This window comes from Perca flavescens, chromosome 24 (genome assembly GCF_004354835.1).
Source record: "Perca flavescens isolate YP-PL-M2 chromosome 24, PFLA_1.0, whole genome shotgun sequence".
NCBI classification, from domain to species: Eukaryota; Metazoa; Chordata; class Actinopteri; order Perciformes; family Percidae; genus Perca; species Perca flavescens.
The window spans coordinates 11236886-11251082 of NC_041354.1; the positions used below are offsets into that span (position 1 = coordinate 11236886).

The 14197-nt window shown below is 43.7% G+C and overlaps 1 protein-coding gene across 5 annotated transcripts in view; it reads right to left on the reverse strand.

The window, feature by feature from the left end:
- Positions 1-14058, reverse strand: part of LOC114551115 (histone deacetylase 4) — a 60245-nt gene extending 46187 nt beyond the window's left edge. For 3 of the 5 annotated variants that reach the window (XM_028572207.1, XM_028572206.1, XM_028572203.1), the window contains exons 1-2: positions 13975-14031; positions 11101-11504 (exon numbers count right to left, since the gene is read on the reverse strand). In XM_028572207.1, the coding sequence (XP_028428008.1) occupies positions 11101-11122 (22 nt within the window). In that variant the 5' untranslated portion in view covers positions 11123-11504; positions 13975-14031. Of the gene's footprint in view, positions 1-11100; positions 11505-13746; positions 13841-13974 lie in introns of those variants that run through there. The other 2 variants (XM_028572205.1, XM_028572204.1) reach the window with 2 other exon arrangements.
- Positions 14059-14197: the final 139 nt, after the last annotated feature.

The window sequence follows — 14197 nt, forward strand, 5'->3', positions numbered from 1 at the left end:
CGACTCGAGCTAATGCAGCTACCGCTGCATGATCATAACATGCATGTTATGATCTGCGCTGTGAATGGGGAGGGACGAAGGAGTAATGAGGTAAATGGTGGAGAGCTCCGTCTGCTGCATTGCTCAATGTAGTTTTGTGACAGCACAGAGAGAGAGAGAGAGAGAGAGAGAGAGAGAGAGAGAGAGAGAGAGAGACTGCATGCTCTATGTTGACAGAGGCCTTTGTAATGTGGGAGAAATGAGATGTCTGTCTGTGCCACTGTGGCGTTTACAAAGAGAGACAGCGACGGAGAGAAAGACAGGAAGGACACTCCAGCCTCATTACATTCAGCGCACTTCCGTTCTGGCTGCTTCGTCCAGGGTGACTCCAGTTGAGCAAGGTGAACCAGACAGGAACAATACGATTAATCAAACACGCCTCTCCTTGAAGAGCTTTTTCCTCTGGGTCGCAAAATTTGCTTCCCGAGGGCAACCGGCTGACGTCACGGCGACTGATAAAAGAGAATGGGTGACCCCTGTGTGAGCCGCCGACAGTCTGCGTCGCCCGTGAAACAGTTGGAAACAACCATCTGACCCTCATTTCATGCTGGGAGAGTCGGAAAAAACACAGCGGTAATGCAATTTGGCGCGATGTCTAAGTGCTCCTTTGTGCTTCTCTGTGAATGGCGTCATTTGATACAAAATCACAAATGAGTTTGGGAATCGGTAATTAGACCGTGGGCGTCTGTTGCACGTCCAAAACACGCTAAAGTCATGAGATCAGTAGACCATTGAAGAGAACAACAACTAAAGCGGCAGAGATGTTGGAGCTAGAAAAGCACCGACTGAGACACAAAAAACGTGCATGGGGGCAATCCTCAGACTCACAGTTTGGATTTTCAGTGTCTACAGTTTGGATCTGTGAATGTAATATAACAGCAACTGTTGGATACGGATAGGTATGAGATTTATTAGCTCATTTATAATTGAAGGAGTGTGAGTTTTGAACTGCTATTCAATTTCTAACCATAGTTAATTTGTGAAAGGTGTTTCTCTGAATTTTCGCCCTGTGCATTCTGGGATAGACTGCAGCCCCCTGCAGTGACCCAGTGCAGCAACAATTATAGTTACATTATAAGGAGTAGATCAATTATTGAACTGACCTGCAGACAACCCATGGCCACACACGCTGCACAGAATGGTTTTCATACCATTTAGTGATTATTTGCACACAGTCGAATCTTAATGGACATGCATGATAGTGCCACACATGGTTGCTAGGAGATTTGTAAAGCATCGGTAGCTGGGCCTAATGCCTTGTAACAACAAACACCCACAATATGGGAGATGCTCTGCAGCCACTATGCATACAGAGTAACAGGTGCACCGTTTCATATTTGCTATATTTGCCTTGACTTTTTCCAAGTTTTTGTATGTTTCAGGTCCCAGCGGTGATCTTTATTTGATACACTTGCACCAACGGCCGTATTTCCTCGATGCCGAGGCCAGACATCCATGCTTTGTGTCAAGCCCTGCGGAGCACCATGTCAAAAGGCACAAGGACAGGGCTCAGGGGAGGCGGTGTAAACCGTAATTGCCGCTGACAGCTCGTTGGCAGGACACAGCGTATCCCGTTTCTCGGCTGGGACGAGACAAAAGACACGGGGACAAAAGATGTGTCCCGTTCCTCTCATTAACTCATGTCCCCTCTCTGCTGTCTCTGTCCTAATACCAATTAAAAACCGAGCTTTTCTAATGTACTCGGACATACTATATAAAGGCCATGATTGCTCTAGGTGTTTTGTTTTTTGAGGGGGGGGGTAGGTGTGGTAGGACAAGCTGGGTGCTGCGCTCCATTTGCACAGGGGAGGACAAAGCAGAGCTTGTTCATATGGGGGGTGGGGGAGGGTCAAGTTGGCCCCCTCTGGGTTTGTTCTGGGATGAACATTTTGTCATGTTCAGCCAAGTTGGTGGCACATGGGAGGACAGAACTAACGAACTGTCTGGCTGGCAGGAACCTAACCTATTCTGTTTACCGGGTTCAGCAAGGGTGGGAAATAACTTTATTTATTTATTTTTTTGTGCAATCATCTACAATTTCGTAACTTGGTTTCATTGGCGAGAAACAAGATGTCAGCGCAAGTGGATGGCAGACCAAACGTGACATCAAGGCTTGAAATCCCCCTCGATGAGGCGCATGCTCGTATCACACTGACCGCCGCACAAAAGAGGCAGGTTGTGTGACGCGCGCGCTCGTCCCGCTCTCCATTTGTAGCGACACGACACACGGCAACAGAGCGCTCAATCGTGAAGAGTAGAATCAACACGGGAGAGCACATATAATGATTGTTTGTTCGCCGTGCGCATTTCTTGTGTGTGTGCGCTTCTAAAAATAGACCCAGGGATAAGCCGGGCCCTCTTTATTGCAGCGAAACCAAATTTTAACCCCTTCACCCCTGGATTTAAGCATGGATGTGTGATTGCGTGCATTTGGATAAGAGGATGTAAGGGGGTCACTGAATGGAGAATAGGATGAGAGAAATGTAAATGTAATTGCATGAGCCATCATACACTTTGGCCTTGTATTCAGAGATCTGTAGTCAACCACTGCAGAGCAAGCTTTTACTTTTACTTCATTTTTAAACATCTGAGAAGACAGCCGACGGAGAAGCTTCCTTTTTTCACAGTTTGTCTCGACATGTGCCCAGGGAAATCACAGCTCTACTGGACCAGCTAGGAATTATGGGTCTTGCTCAAGGGCACCTCAGGTTCCTCACTTTCTCTCACTTGGGAAAGTGTTTCTCATTCACTTTTTGTTTCTTTCTTCCATTTAGCAGTACAAGCGAGTGATCATCCAGTCCCAAGTCTGTGTTCCTTAAATCTCTATGCCACTGCTGCCCTCCCCCCCCTCCCCTTAATAGTATCTGGCAGGTGTAATAAAAAGCGAATCCATTATGTAGACTTATAGGCATCCAGAGATCTGTGAGCGTACTGTACTGCAGTGTTTATCAAATACAGGGGTGAGACCCAAAGATGGGTAGTCTAATCACTCTGGAGAGTCCCCCCACACACACACACACACACACAAAAAGCTGCTGGTGACGAGGCAAAAAAACATGAACTTTTAAGAAAAAAACGAATGGTAGTGTAAAACCTTCTGTCTGTCCCTGCCCTGTGTACGATAACGCAAAATACACGGCTGTCAGCAGCGGGGTGAAGGTGAATGTGCAGGAGTTTTATTAGAGCCCGCCCTAATAAACCTACAAGATTAGTTTTTTTGGCCTTGACAACAATTACTTTAGTATGAGAAACCAGGGCTGGCAGGGCTAGTCGATCCAAGAGGGTGTGTGTGTGTGTGTGTGTGTGTGTGTGTGTTTGTTTTCTACAATCCCATGTACATGCGCGTGTCACTACCTTGTCTGTAGTACTATTTTACGTCAGCAGCAGTCCCTCGCTAGCCTGGTTGACACCAGACCCTTCTCAGTTGTAACTGAGAGTGGGTCTGGGCAAGGTTCCTTCGCAGCTCATTACCAACGGACGCCACTACAAATGCCTCTGGGCGCATTGGATAGTCCTTCAACCAATCAGACCAACGGATCGTTGGTCTGATTGGTTGACGTAGCAGCGACAGCGGCATCAAAGGGTTGCCGCGCTTCGGTAGCCGTTGTTAGCCCTCATGTGAGTTGTGCGTGCGTCACTCTGCGACAAGTAGCCTACAAGATGCTAACGAGAGAAGTCTATAATGTCAAAGCAATAGAAATGGACCTACATAACGAAGTTCGTTCTCTGCTGGCTACGAGTTAGCAATCAAACACAACAAAGGCTGTCACTTGAATGGCGTTTTGAGCTAGCGTTAGCAATCAAACAAGCATAGATAGCTACAATGTTGTTGACATGATTTCCATCTTCTGTTATTGTTTGTAATGACAATTATTTTTTTATGGGTTTCACAAATTTCGGTATGACACGTTATGCCGTAAACCGTTTAAATCTGAGCGTGCGCAACTCACATCTGCACTCGACCAGAGCCGGTCTGACTCGACTAACATCGGGTAAAAAAAAAACAATCAGATTATGATACTTAAAGAGTAGTTCCACATTTTGAGAAATAGGCTTAATTTGCTTCTTTTTTAAACTGAGACTTAGATGAAAAGATCAACTTTCTTCATTGTTCCCTGCTTTCAAACACTTGTTATTTCACAGTGGCAGGAGTTGAGTATTGAGTGTGTTACGTCACATCACTGTCAATCGCCTGACACCCTTACAAAGAAATGAAAAGTCACGGCCAGGAATTTAACATGTGGCCAAACCAGCTTTACTGTCGGCAGATTGTGTAAAGCTAGTTTCAATAACAATGGCTTTCCTTTTAACCAGTATCCATAAATCTATCTTGACTAATGCCAACACAAGTTGACTAGTCCGTACATGACATAAATCTGTACATGGCAAGCAGCGAATCTACCAGCGCCTCAAGCCTGAAGACACTAATCCACTATCCTGACTTTACTCATTAGTGTTCACTGTACTTTATTTTCCTTACTGTTTTTGTCGTGTTTCAAAGCTATACAGAGCTAGAAACGGCCGGGCTTGTAACCTAGATACCAGTGAGCCTTCGAGGAAAGGAGCACTGTGTCAAGTTCAACGGTTCACAACCATAAAAGGCGCTCACGCCCACACAGACGCTGCAAAATAAAGCAGTAAAAAATCGAATCTGAACAGTTTGTATCCCGCTGCAGACATGGTTTTCATAGTGTTTGTGGAATGCGTTCAATTTCACATTCTTTGCATGAAATCATGTAAAGTTCAAACCTCTCATTCACAAATAATCACTTGCAGTACCTGGCACTTACTTACCAACCGCTTACTGGCCTCAGTGTGTGTGCCTGTGTGTGTGTGTGTGTGTGTGTGTGTGTGTGTGTGTGTGTGTGTGTGTGTGTGTGTGTGTGTGTGTGTGTGTGTGTGTGACTCATGTGCAGTCTTAGCTATTGCTCCAGTGTCAAACTGCAGACTTTCCTGGAAAGATACTACTATCTGGATGTAACAGGTTTCTCTAAAATAATAAACATATTCTGTATTCTAGGGACGGCAAAGCCACTCTAAACATTGATGATGTATTAGGAAAAATAAATGTGTCAATTGAAAAAATATGGCCTTTATTGCATTTGTAAGTTTAGGGCCTTATTTTAATGATTCAACGGCGCAGGTGCGTTTAGGGCGTGTCCAAATCCATGCGCCCATCCGCCGGGCGCATGGTTTAAAAGGGTTGTACTTAAGAGTCTTCATTAATTCATAGGTGTGTTTTGGGCGTAACATGCAATAAACCAATCAGAGTGTCATCTCCCATTCCCTTTTAAAAGCCAGGCGCGTTTGGACCTTGGCGCGTTGCTATTATGATGATGATTATGATTTAATAATTAACGTAATATTTTTATTTGTAATCTTTTGCATGTGTGTGTGCTGCTGCGCTTCCCTGTGTGTGTGTAACAAATTGCTGCACTATTGACTTTAGAAAAGGTTTTTGTTGGTCAATGGTGCGATCACTTCCCGCTGCCTCAAGATAGCAATACGCCCGGAATGCACCTGAACACACCTCCCTGTAAGACCAGCACGCCCACGGGCGCACAGAGGGGCGCAGGTGCATTTGTTTTTTAAACGACGCGGGCGCTAGACGGGAAACTGACAACTGTGTCGGTCTTAAACTAGCAGAGACACTGGCGCTGGCCCTTAGTCTTATTGGTTAATGTATCTGCTACTAACCAACTGAATATTATCACTTAGCGTTATCTGCCCTGAAATTCTGCCCATTATATGTTGATTTCTAAGAAAAGTACTACCCTTGTTGGTCTTTCCTTTTGCTCCAGAATGTGGTTTTTGTGGTCTCCCTCTTTATCTGGACACGGTGAAAAGCCAGACTGTCACCAGGAACTGATAAGGGGTGCTAATGGCAAGCGACCACAACCACAGAGGGGCCCCAGAGAATCATGGGAAACCCCGAGTTCAGACATTTTTGAGTCAAGGATAATATTCAGCAAAAACACACATTTAAAGGGTCACCGAATCACAAAAAAAGTAAATAAACATAAATTATTTTTGCTGTAAGTTTGTCAGGGCGGTAACCATGGTAACTCAAAAAAAGCTCAGCTACCCAGCGACTTACTTTCATAGACTGGAGCTCTGAAAATAAAAATAATGCATGCCCGTGCGCAAATATTTGAAAAATGGTTTCTCGGTTCGCTCAGTGAACTGAGACTAATACTTTTGGCAAGCAGGTGGCGTAATTTAATTCAGCCTCACTGCTATTAACAAGTGCAATACATCCCGAGTGTGACATTTACAGAAATCGCCTAGAGCTGGGCAATATATCGATATTATATCGATATCGTGATATGAGACTAGATATCGTCTTAGATTTTGGATATCGTAATATGGCATAAGTGTTGTCTTTTCCTGGTTTTAAAGGCTGCATTAGAGTAAAGTGATGTACTTTTCTTAACTTACCAGACTGTTGCAGCTGTTCTATTATTTGCCTTTACCCACTTAGTCATTACAGTATATCCACATTACTGATGATTATTTATCAAAAATCTCACTGTGTAAATATTTTGTAAAAGCACCAATAGTCAACACTACAGTATCGTTGCGGTATCGATATCGAGGTATTTGGCCACAAACATTGTGATATTTGATTTTCTCCATTTTGCCCAGCCCTAATAACCGCCCCATTTAACCAAACATGGTCAACATGTTAGCTCATTGCTAAGCACAAGTGTAAAACCAATGTCGCCGGCTAATGTGCTAAAGCTCTGAGTACACAGAGTAATCCCTCCTGTGCAAACACTCCGGCCCGTTTTGCTGATACGGCCGCAAAAAAAGACCCATGTCAAGGGCCGCGTGGACCTGACCCCTTTTTGTTCTGGGAATTATAAACCCAACAAAGCGTTTTAAATTTCACTTTTCTAGGAAGAGATTTATGGTAAATTATATTTAATCTACAAATCCCACTGCTGCTGTAATAAAGAAAATGAGTAAGTCCTGGATCCAAAAACGTGCGTGCTAGTAAGCTCATTTACAGATTACAAAAATGGAACGCAAGCAGGCAGGCACGCTCACAAATACCCGCCCAGAGCTGCTGCGTGGACTGCGTGAGCATGCGAACACACACACAGACACACACACACACACACACACACACACACACACACACACACACACACACACACACACAGACACAGACACACACACACAGAGCTTTACTTAGAGGGCTGGTACATGATTGGAAATAAGTGCAAAGCAAGCTCGGAAAAAAAGTTGGCAGCTTTGGATCGCAATGCAAATACACGAGTACACAAAAGCCGGGGATCTGAAAGTCTCATTGTTCACCATGAGAACAAAGCCAATGTTGTTTAATTGCCCTCAATATAAAACCAATCCAACTTAACAGCGGCAGTTGCAGACAACCCGGATGCAACCTGAAGCCACAGGATCAATTTCTCCAACAAACAAACGAGAGAAATCCAATTGATGCGTCTCTTTAAAACATATACAGATTCCTTACCGTGCTAACATTCTCACTTCTGTAAATATCTACTGACATAAACATTTCAGTGAAACAAAAAAAAAAAAAAAACAGAAGTCTGACAAGCGCCACAAGGCCATACTGTTGCACATTTTTCACATTTCATATCTTTTATTGTCTCTCGGCTGCCTGTTTCTGTCTCTCTCTCTCTCTCTCTGTGCACTAAGAAGCCAACAAGTGTCTCTAAGCTGTCGTTCAAACGAAGCAACACCTTGAATTGACGCCCACACTCGAGGCACCGAGACAGTCTCCTCTGAAGGCTTTTCAGAGGCAAACAAGACAGTGAGACGCAGCAGCTGCTGCTACTAACCGTCTCTCCTGGACACACAAAAGATCACAGCTGTTTTTGTGCTGTGGTGAGAGGTGAGTTAAGACAGGTGACAGGCCACGTTCCGGGTAGCCCTGTTCGGCCCTCTAGTGGGAAGCAAACTGTGGAGATGATGGGAGTCAGAGGAGGGCAGCGTGGGAAATTAAAAACAGCTAAATCGTATTATATTTTGACAGGAGCTGGTTAGTTTATCTGCTCTATCAGCTGCTGCAGCCCCTGGCCAGAATGAAGTTTCCTGCCTTGGCTGTGTTCAGATCTTGGCATCGATTCATATAACCGTTTGCCTTCTTCCAACGGTATCGTTATTGTGATAAAAAAATATAAAAGGGTATCATTTAAAAAAAAATAAAGAAGTTTGGGGAATAAAACCAATTTTGGATCTGTAAAAAGACTGTAAGAGTCTGGAGTCTGTATGACTGAAAGTGGCTTTTTGAAGATTTCACCGATGAAGATCAGTTTACTCATCGAGTAATGAAAGACTTAGATGCTGGTGCGTTGCATTATGGGAAATGTAGGATAGTGGTTTTTTGGAGCTTGACCCATACTAGGGCACAAACTGCCAGGATGTCTCAGCTTCTGCTGCTTTAATTTTGACAATTTCTTTTTAGATCTATCTCTTGTGGGTCCCCTTTATGGAAGTGCAGTTAGTTTTAGTAATTAGTTACATTTCTAAAAACTTAATGATATAAACCACAATTTTCTTTTAGAACTTTTCAAAGTCTTTATCATTCTTTTAAATAACAATTTACCAATATTTGCAATAAAGTGAACTCAGAAACAATCAAAGCAATAGACAAAATGTTGCCTCTGACTTCATCATGAAAACACAAATATGAAACATCATCTGAATATGTCCTCCTACTTAAATGTATATTAGAATTCATTTCTAGGTGATGAATACACCTCCGACCATTTAATATGTCACTTATCAACACATTGCACGCATATGTCAGCCGATATCAGTGTCAAAATCATTTCTTAGGCTTAGCAGGGCATTCATTTCGTCGGCCCTGTTTGAAGAGGAGATGAGTGAACGTGTAGGAAGGAAGGAGCAGGAATGGGCTGTGTACTGACAACTGTTGGGGCTTACTAATCAGAGGTTAATCTAATGATAGAATGTGATTTGCCCTTACTTGGGGACCGGGGAAAGTGAGTCAACACTATGGATTGGGCATCGAGAACCAGTGCCAACTTGGAATCGTTTCAAAAATTCCAATTCCAATGGAATCGTTTCTTTCTTGGAATCGTTTGGAATCTGATAATCAGTTACAAATTTCTTTTTGTAATTTGTGACTAGGGTTGCACGATATTGACCAAAAGTGATATTGCGATATCGATTATGAATAGTGCGATATCGATATTAATTTCGATATTTTTAAACATGTAAAATTACAAAAGTTATGGGAAAACGCATCAAAATAAATTCATAACAAATACAACACAAGGTTTATATGATATTGGACTGGTCCAACATGAATAAATAAATAAGGACCATGTCCACAGAACAGGACATGTTTTACTGGTTGGACAGTATAAAATATATAAATAAAGACAACAGGACACAACTTTTCTTTCGCTTCTCTGATTCTTTCTGTTTTGTTGTCTCTATCCATTTCTTCAGTCACACTGTCACTCTCTCGGAATGTGCACACGTGGTACACTCCATAGGGTTTGTCACGTAGTGCAGGTAGGACGGTAACTGGCCAATGAAATGATGATCGTTACAGCGTTTCAAGTGGGCTCTAAATCAAACATAACTAAGCCACACAGCCAACAGATGGGACACAGCGCTCCACAAAATAAACACAATATTGCATACTTATCGCAACACTTTCAATGTAATATTGCGCAACACGATATCGCGATAACGACATTGAGTCGATATATCATGCACCCCTACGCATGACCCGTTACAACTCCACCCCTCAAAGAATTGGAATCCAGACTTGATAAGAACAGGAATTTAAAAAAGGAAGAATCTGAGTTGGGATCAGAATTGTTCAAATCAAGACGATTGCCCAACCCCTAGTCAACACCGTGGCGAGATGTCTGTGGACAAAGTGTCTTCTCTGGAAGGCACGTGTGCATCTTCCAAGGGCATACACCCCATGTGCCCCGGAGTGCTGAATATCCCCACTACAGTCTGGGGGTGTGATGGCGACGTTGGAGGGCTGAGGGCCTCGGGGCCCGGTGGTTACCTCAGCTGTGGTATTTCTATTGCACACACACTCCTAGGTGTACAAAGTAAACACAGGCAACGCTGTCAGGTACCGCACCAACCAGGGCAGGGAGCTAACCTTTTCATCTGCCAGCTGCTTACCGAATAATGTATCAGCTCGCTTAAAACACGAGCTCCTAAACTCAGCTTGATTGGGTGTCAAAGAGGAAAAGTAGACTCTCTTAATGAGCCCTTGTTATGGACTTTTTTTCTCTCGCCCTCTGGAGCTCATTCATATTGAATCAAGCCAATTAACAGTCATAAAACCAGATTAAAATGTTTTATTGCGTTTTAGCGAGCTGCGATCTGTCTGCGCTCGAAATCAAAATGTTCCTATGACAGATGTAGCTGCGGAGAGATTACCCCCTTAATGTGGCCGCGTCGAGGAGCTTAATTCTCATTACTGCACACGTGACAGTCAGGGAATAGGCAGAGAAGATGCTCCAAAAAATGTCATCTGCATTCAGTTCTCTCACTTTTAAAACAAGAGTTAAATATATATATATTTTTTTTTTAATCAGTTTAATCATGCATATTTTATCAGTGTCCTACGCTGGTATTTGTGCACCTTTTGTGTCAACATATTATATAAGTATTTCAAGTTTTGCCAAAACACTTTAAGTCAGACTGATTAAATTTTAGGAGCATTAACTGATCCTTCAACCAGGGTGACTGACTCCCCACCCCCATCCAACTGGTACATTAGGCTTTTAAATTAGGAATTCATTTCCAGAAACATTAATGAACAGATGCAGGAAGCCAAAAGACGCCCAGAAAAATGTAATTTCACCGTGGATTATAATCTGGATGCGTGGATCTAACTTTGCTATCTGTGGTGACATAAGACCCAGAAAAAAAAGCTCAAATCGTGATATTGAAACTTTATCCTACATCGTGTTATTAGCACAAGACAAGTGAGCCATTTCCACCTTGTACAAAAACAGCTTCATGCTGACCGACAAGGAAACAACAAGTGTAATGTACTGACATAGGTCTTACCTTGGTGGCTGTGTGATGTCATCGCTGACAGGTGGGGCGGGTGCGTGCCCGCGCAGTACGGCAGATGAGCGCCCGGCTTGGTGTGTGTATTGCAGAACAGTTGTGTGTTTGCCCGAGTGCAGATGTGATTATGTGATTACAGGGTGGCAATCAGGAGGCTATTATCCTGCCAAAACTGTGGATGTGCCGACTGTGTGTGTGTGTGCGTGTGTGTGTGTGTGTGTGTGTGTGTGTGTGTGCGTGCGTACGCTCAGGCTGATTTAACACTCAGGACGGTCTGTCAATAATTCCTCAAGGCTGGAAACAGGAAGTAAACTTCCAGCAGCAGCAGCCAATCCCCATGAAGCTTTTGATTTGGCTACTCCAACCAGAGAGGCAGCTCGCTGTCTGGCACCGGTACCAACCTATCAGAGAGGATGAAAAGGACCATGAGGTATACAGATTTTAAATTTGGGAAAAGGAAAGCACTGATATGAGTTGAGAGAATAGGTATCAGGAGATAAAAAAGCAGCATAGGTGTATCTCTATTAATGTCTCTCTCTCTCTCTCACACACACACACACACACACACACACACACACACACACACACAGCTCTTTTCCAAGTTATTTACAGTATCGATCTTTCAGTGACACTAATTTTGGAGATGGCAACTGTTGTCCACTTACAGTATAGACCTGATGGCTGGGTCATCTATAATTGTTAAAATAACTCTGACAGTTTTATGTCCATTAAAGCAATTATATTATATAACGTAGGCCTGGAACTAAGTATTGTAAAGATTAAAATGCTGAATAAGCAACAAGACTTCAAAAGTTGTCCGCCGTGGTTGTAAAAAGTATCACTTTTTATTACAACTTATTATAACCCCTTTATTTCTTGTTTATTAAGCCAATTGTGAAATCCTGCTCCTTGAAAGTTTTTTTTTTTTTTAAAGTAAAATACTGTGGCCATGCAGATCCAAGACCACCTTTTCGAAAACTCATTACAACCTCAAGTTTGGACCTTGTGCTTATGCTGCAAAGAAGCTGTAAACCAATCGGGCATTAAATTGCTTGTTCTGGAAATAGTTTCTTTTTGATTAGGGTGCTCCAAAAATCCAAGAAAAAACATGGAAATATGACGTATTGATGTATATACTTTTACTGTACAGTAGAAATGGGTAGAACGGCCCTGTTAGTCTTATGAACGTTTGAATTTTTACAGAGCAGAAACCTTTGATTCTTGTGTTTGTTTTGGTGACGAATGAGCTTTTCTCGGTTTTTGGAAGATTTTGGAGATTGTTAAATGTTTTTTTTTGTTGCTCTATCTGGAAATAAATAATTGTTCTTTTCTTTGTTTTCGGAAAGTAGCCTGAATTCCTCGAGCCTGGAGCAGGAGTGTCAGATGTAATCACCGCTGGAGCCCAAAGCATCAAGTCGACTTTACTACCAAAAATAGAAGGGGTAAAAACTGCTGGAGGGCGAGGTGGGTGGAGGGTGATGGCATGGGGGGGGGGGGGGAGCATGCATGTTCACGCCCCTTGTGTGTGTGTTGGCAGAGGTCTCAGAGGTCCCCAAAAGAAGGATGGATGCATGTGTGTGTCTGTCTGTGTGTTTGCGTGCGTGCGTGCGTGCGTGTATTTAGAGGGGGGTTGGGTCTCAAGACAAGAGGGCCAGACAGTGCAGCCGCAGGACAAATTGCCCCTCAAAAAGTCGGTCAGTGCACACACACACACTTGCGCTTTGTGATGGAAAAGCAAGGAGGGGTGGAGTGTGGTTGGAGGGGGGCAGGGGGGCAACGTGTGTGTCTCAGGGAGGAGCTGACACCCAGGGTGGGGGGGGCTTCATGCAACACCATTCTCCCAGGGCATCTCATCTGTCTCGGGAGGGGTATTCGTGTGTGTGCATCCTAGGCCATTGTCCCGAAAAAAAGAGCTGGCTTGATGCAGGGTGACAGATCTGGGGAGACAAGTCCTGAAGCCCAAAAAACGACAAAATAATGAAAAAAACAGATCTGGAACATGGGTTCAAACCACAGTTACAATGGAAAATTACACAAATAATAGCAAATAAATAGCTTGTTTCTCCAAAAAAAAAAAACATTCAATAAGCATGTAACTTAATTATGACATTAAATGGCTGCTACTAACCCTGCACTCCAGTCCAAACTCTAGCTCAAGAGGACCCATCTCTGACTAATATGTCGTGCTACAAACCGTTTTAGCTAGCTTAAAGACACTTTAAACTAGCCGTAATGTGTTGCTTTGACGTACTTGCTTCAACAGCTCCAACAGCCCGTACGCCCCCATTCAAAAAAAAAAAAAAGATTGACGCATGCAGAGAATTACCACCGCCCATCCCGAACCATTCACACACACTCGAACACACACTTAACGCAGGCCTGTACCTTCATTTTACGCATTTATTTCTCTCGCCGATAACACAAGTACAAGGCGATAGAGGCGTGTTGGCGCTATGTGTATTGCATTAAAAGCCTAGGGCTCGGCCGTGCGCTAAAAATAGCTCAGCAACAATCAGCATTATAAACATCGCCTGTCCATCTCCCCCCTTACTGCCTTAACACTTCCCGCCCGCTACATTGCAACAAACCGTCTGGAATTCTTTTTTTTAGCTAAATGGCTTAAAGATGTGAAATCATTCCTACCAGAAATAGATACGACTCAGGCTCAAAGAGCAGCCGTAGAAACAGAACCGGGGAAGCCGAAAGCGATAAGCGGAGCGGAGTGGAAACTTCAGCCGGACATTGTTTTGATGAACGCTGTCTGTGCATCGCATCCCTGCCTGAATATCAACATCAAAGCGGCGCAGCTCAGCTACACACACTCATCCCGAGGGGGGTACACGAACTCACACACACACACACACCGCTCACCTACACGGGCCAGGAGGAAGCCAGTCGTCCCAACATGTGTCCCGCAGTGCTTTTATTTCTCTCCTATGCTAGACTCTGGGGGCTTTCTCGGCGCAGGAGGGGTTGAGGGGTGGGGGGGTGGGGGGAGACAAGAAAATTCATCTCCTGACAGATTCCGCCATACTGGATTTTTGTTGTAACAGCCCCAGCGTCACATGGAGCACCCCTGCTTTTTTTTTTTTTT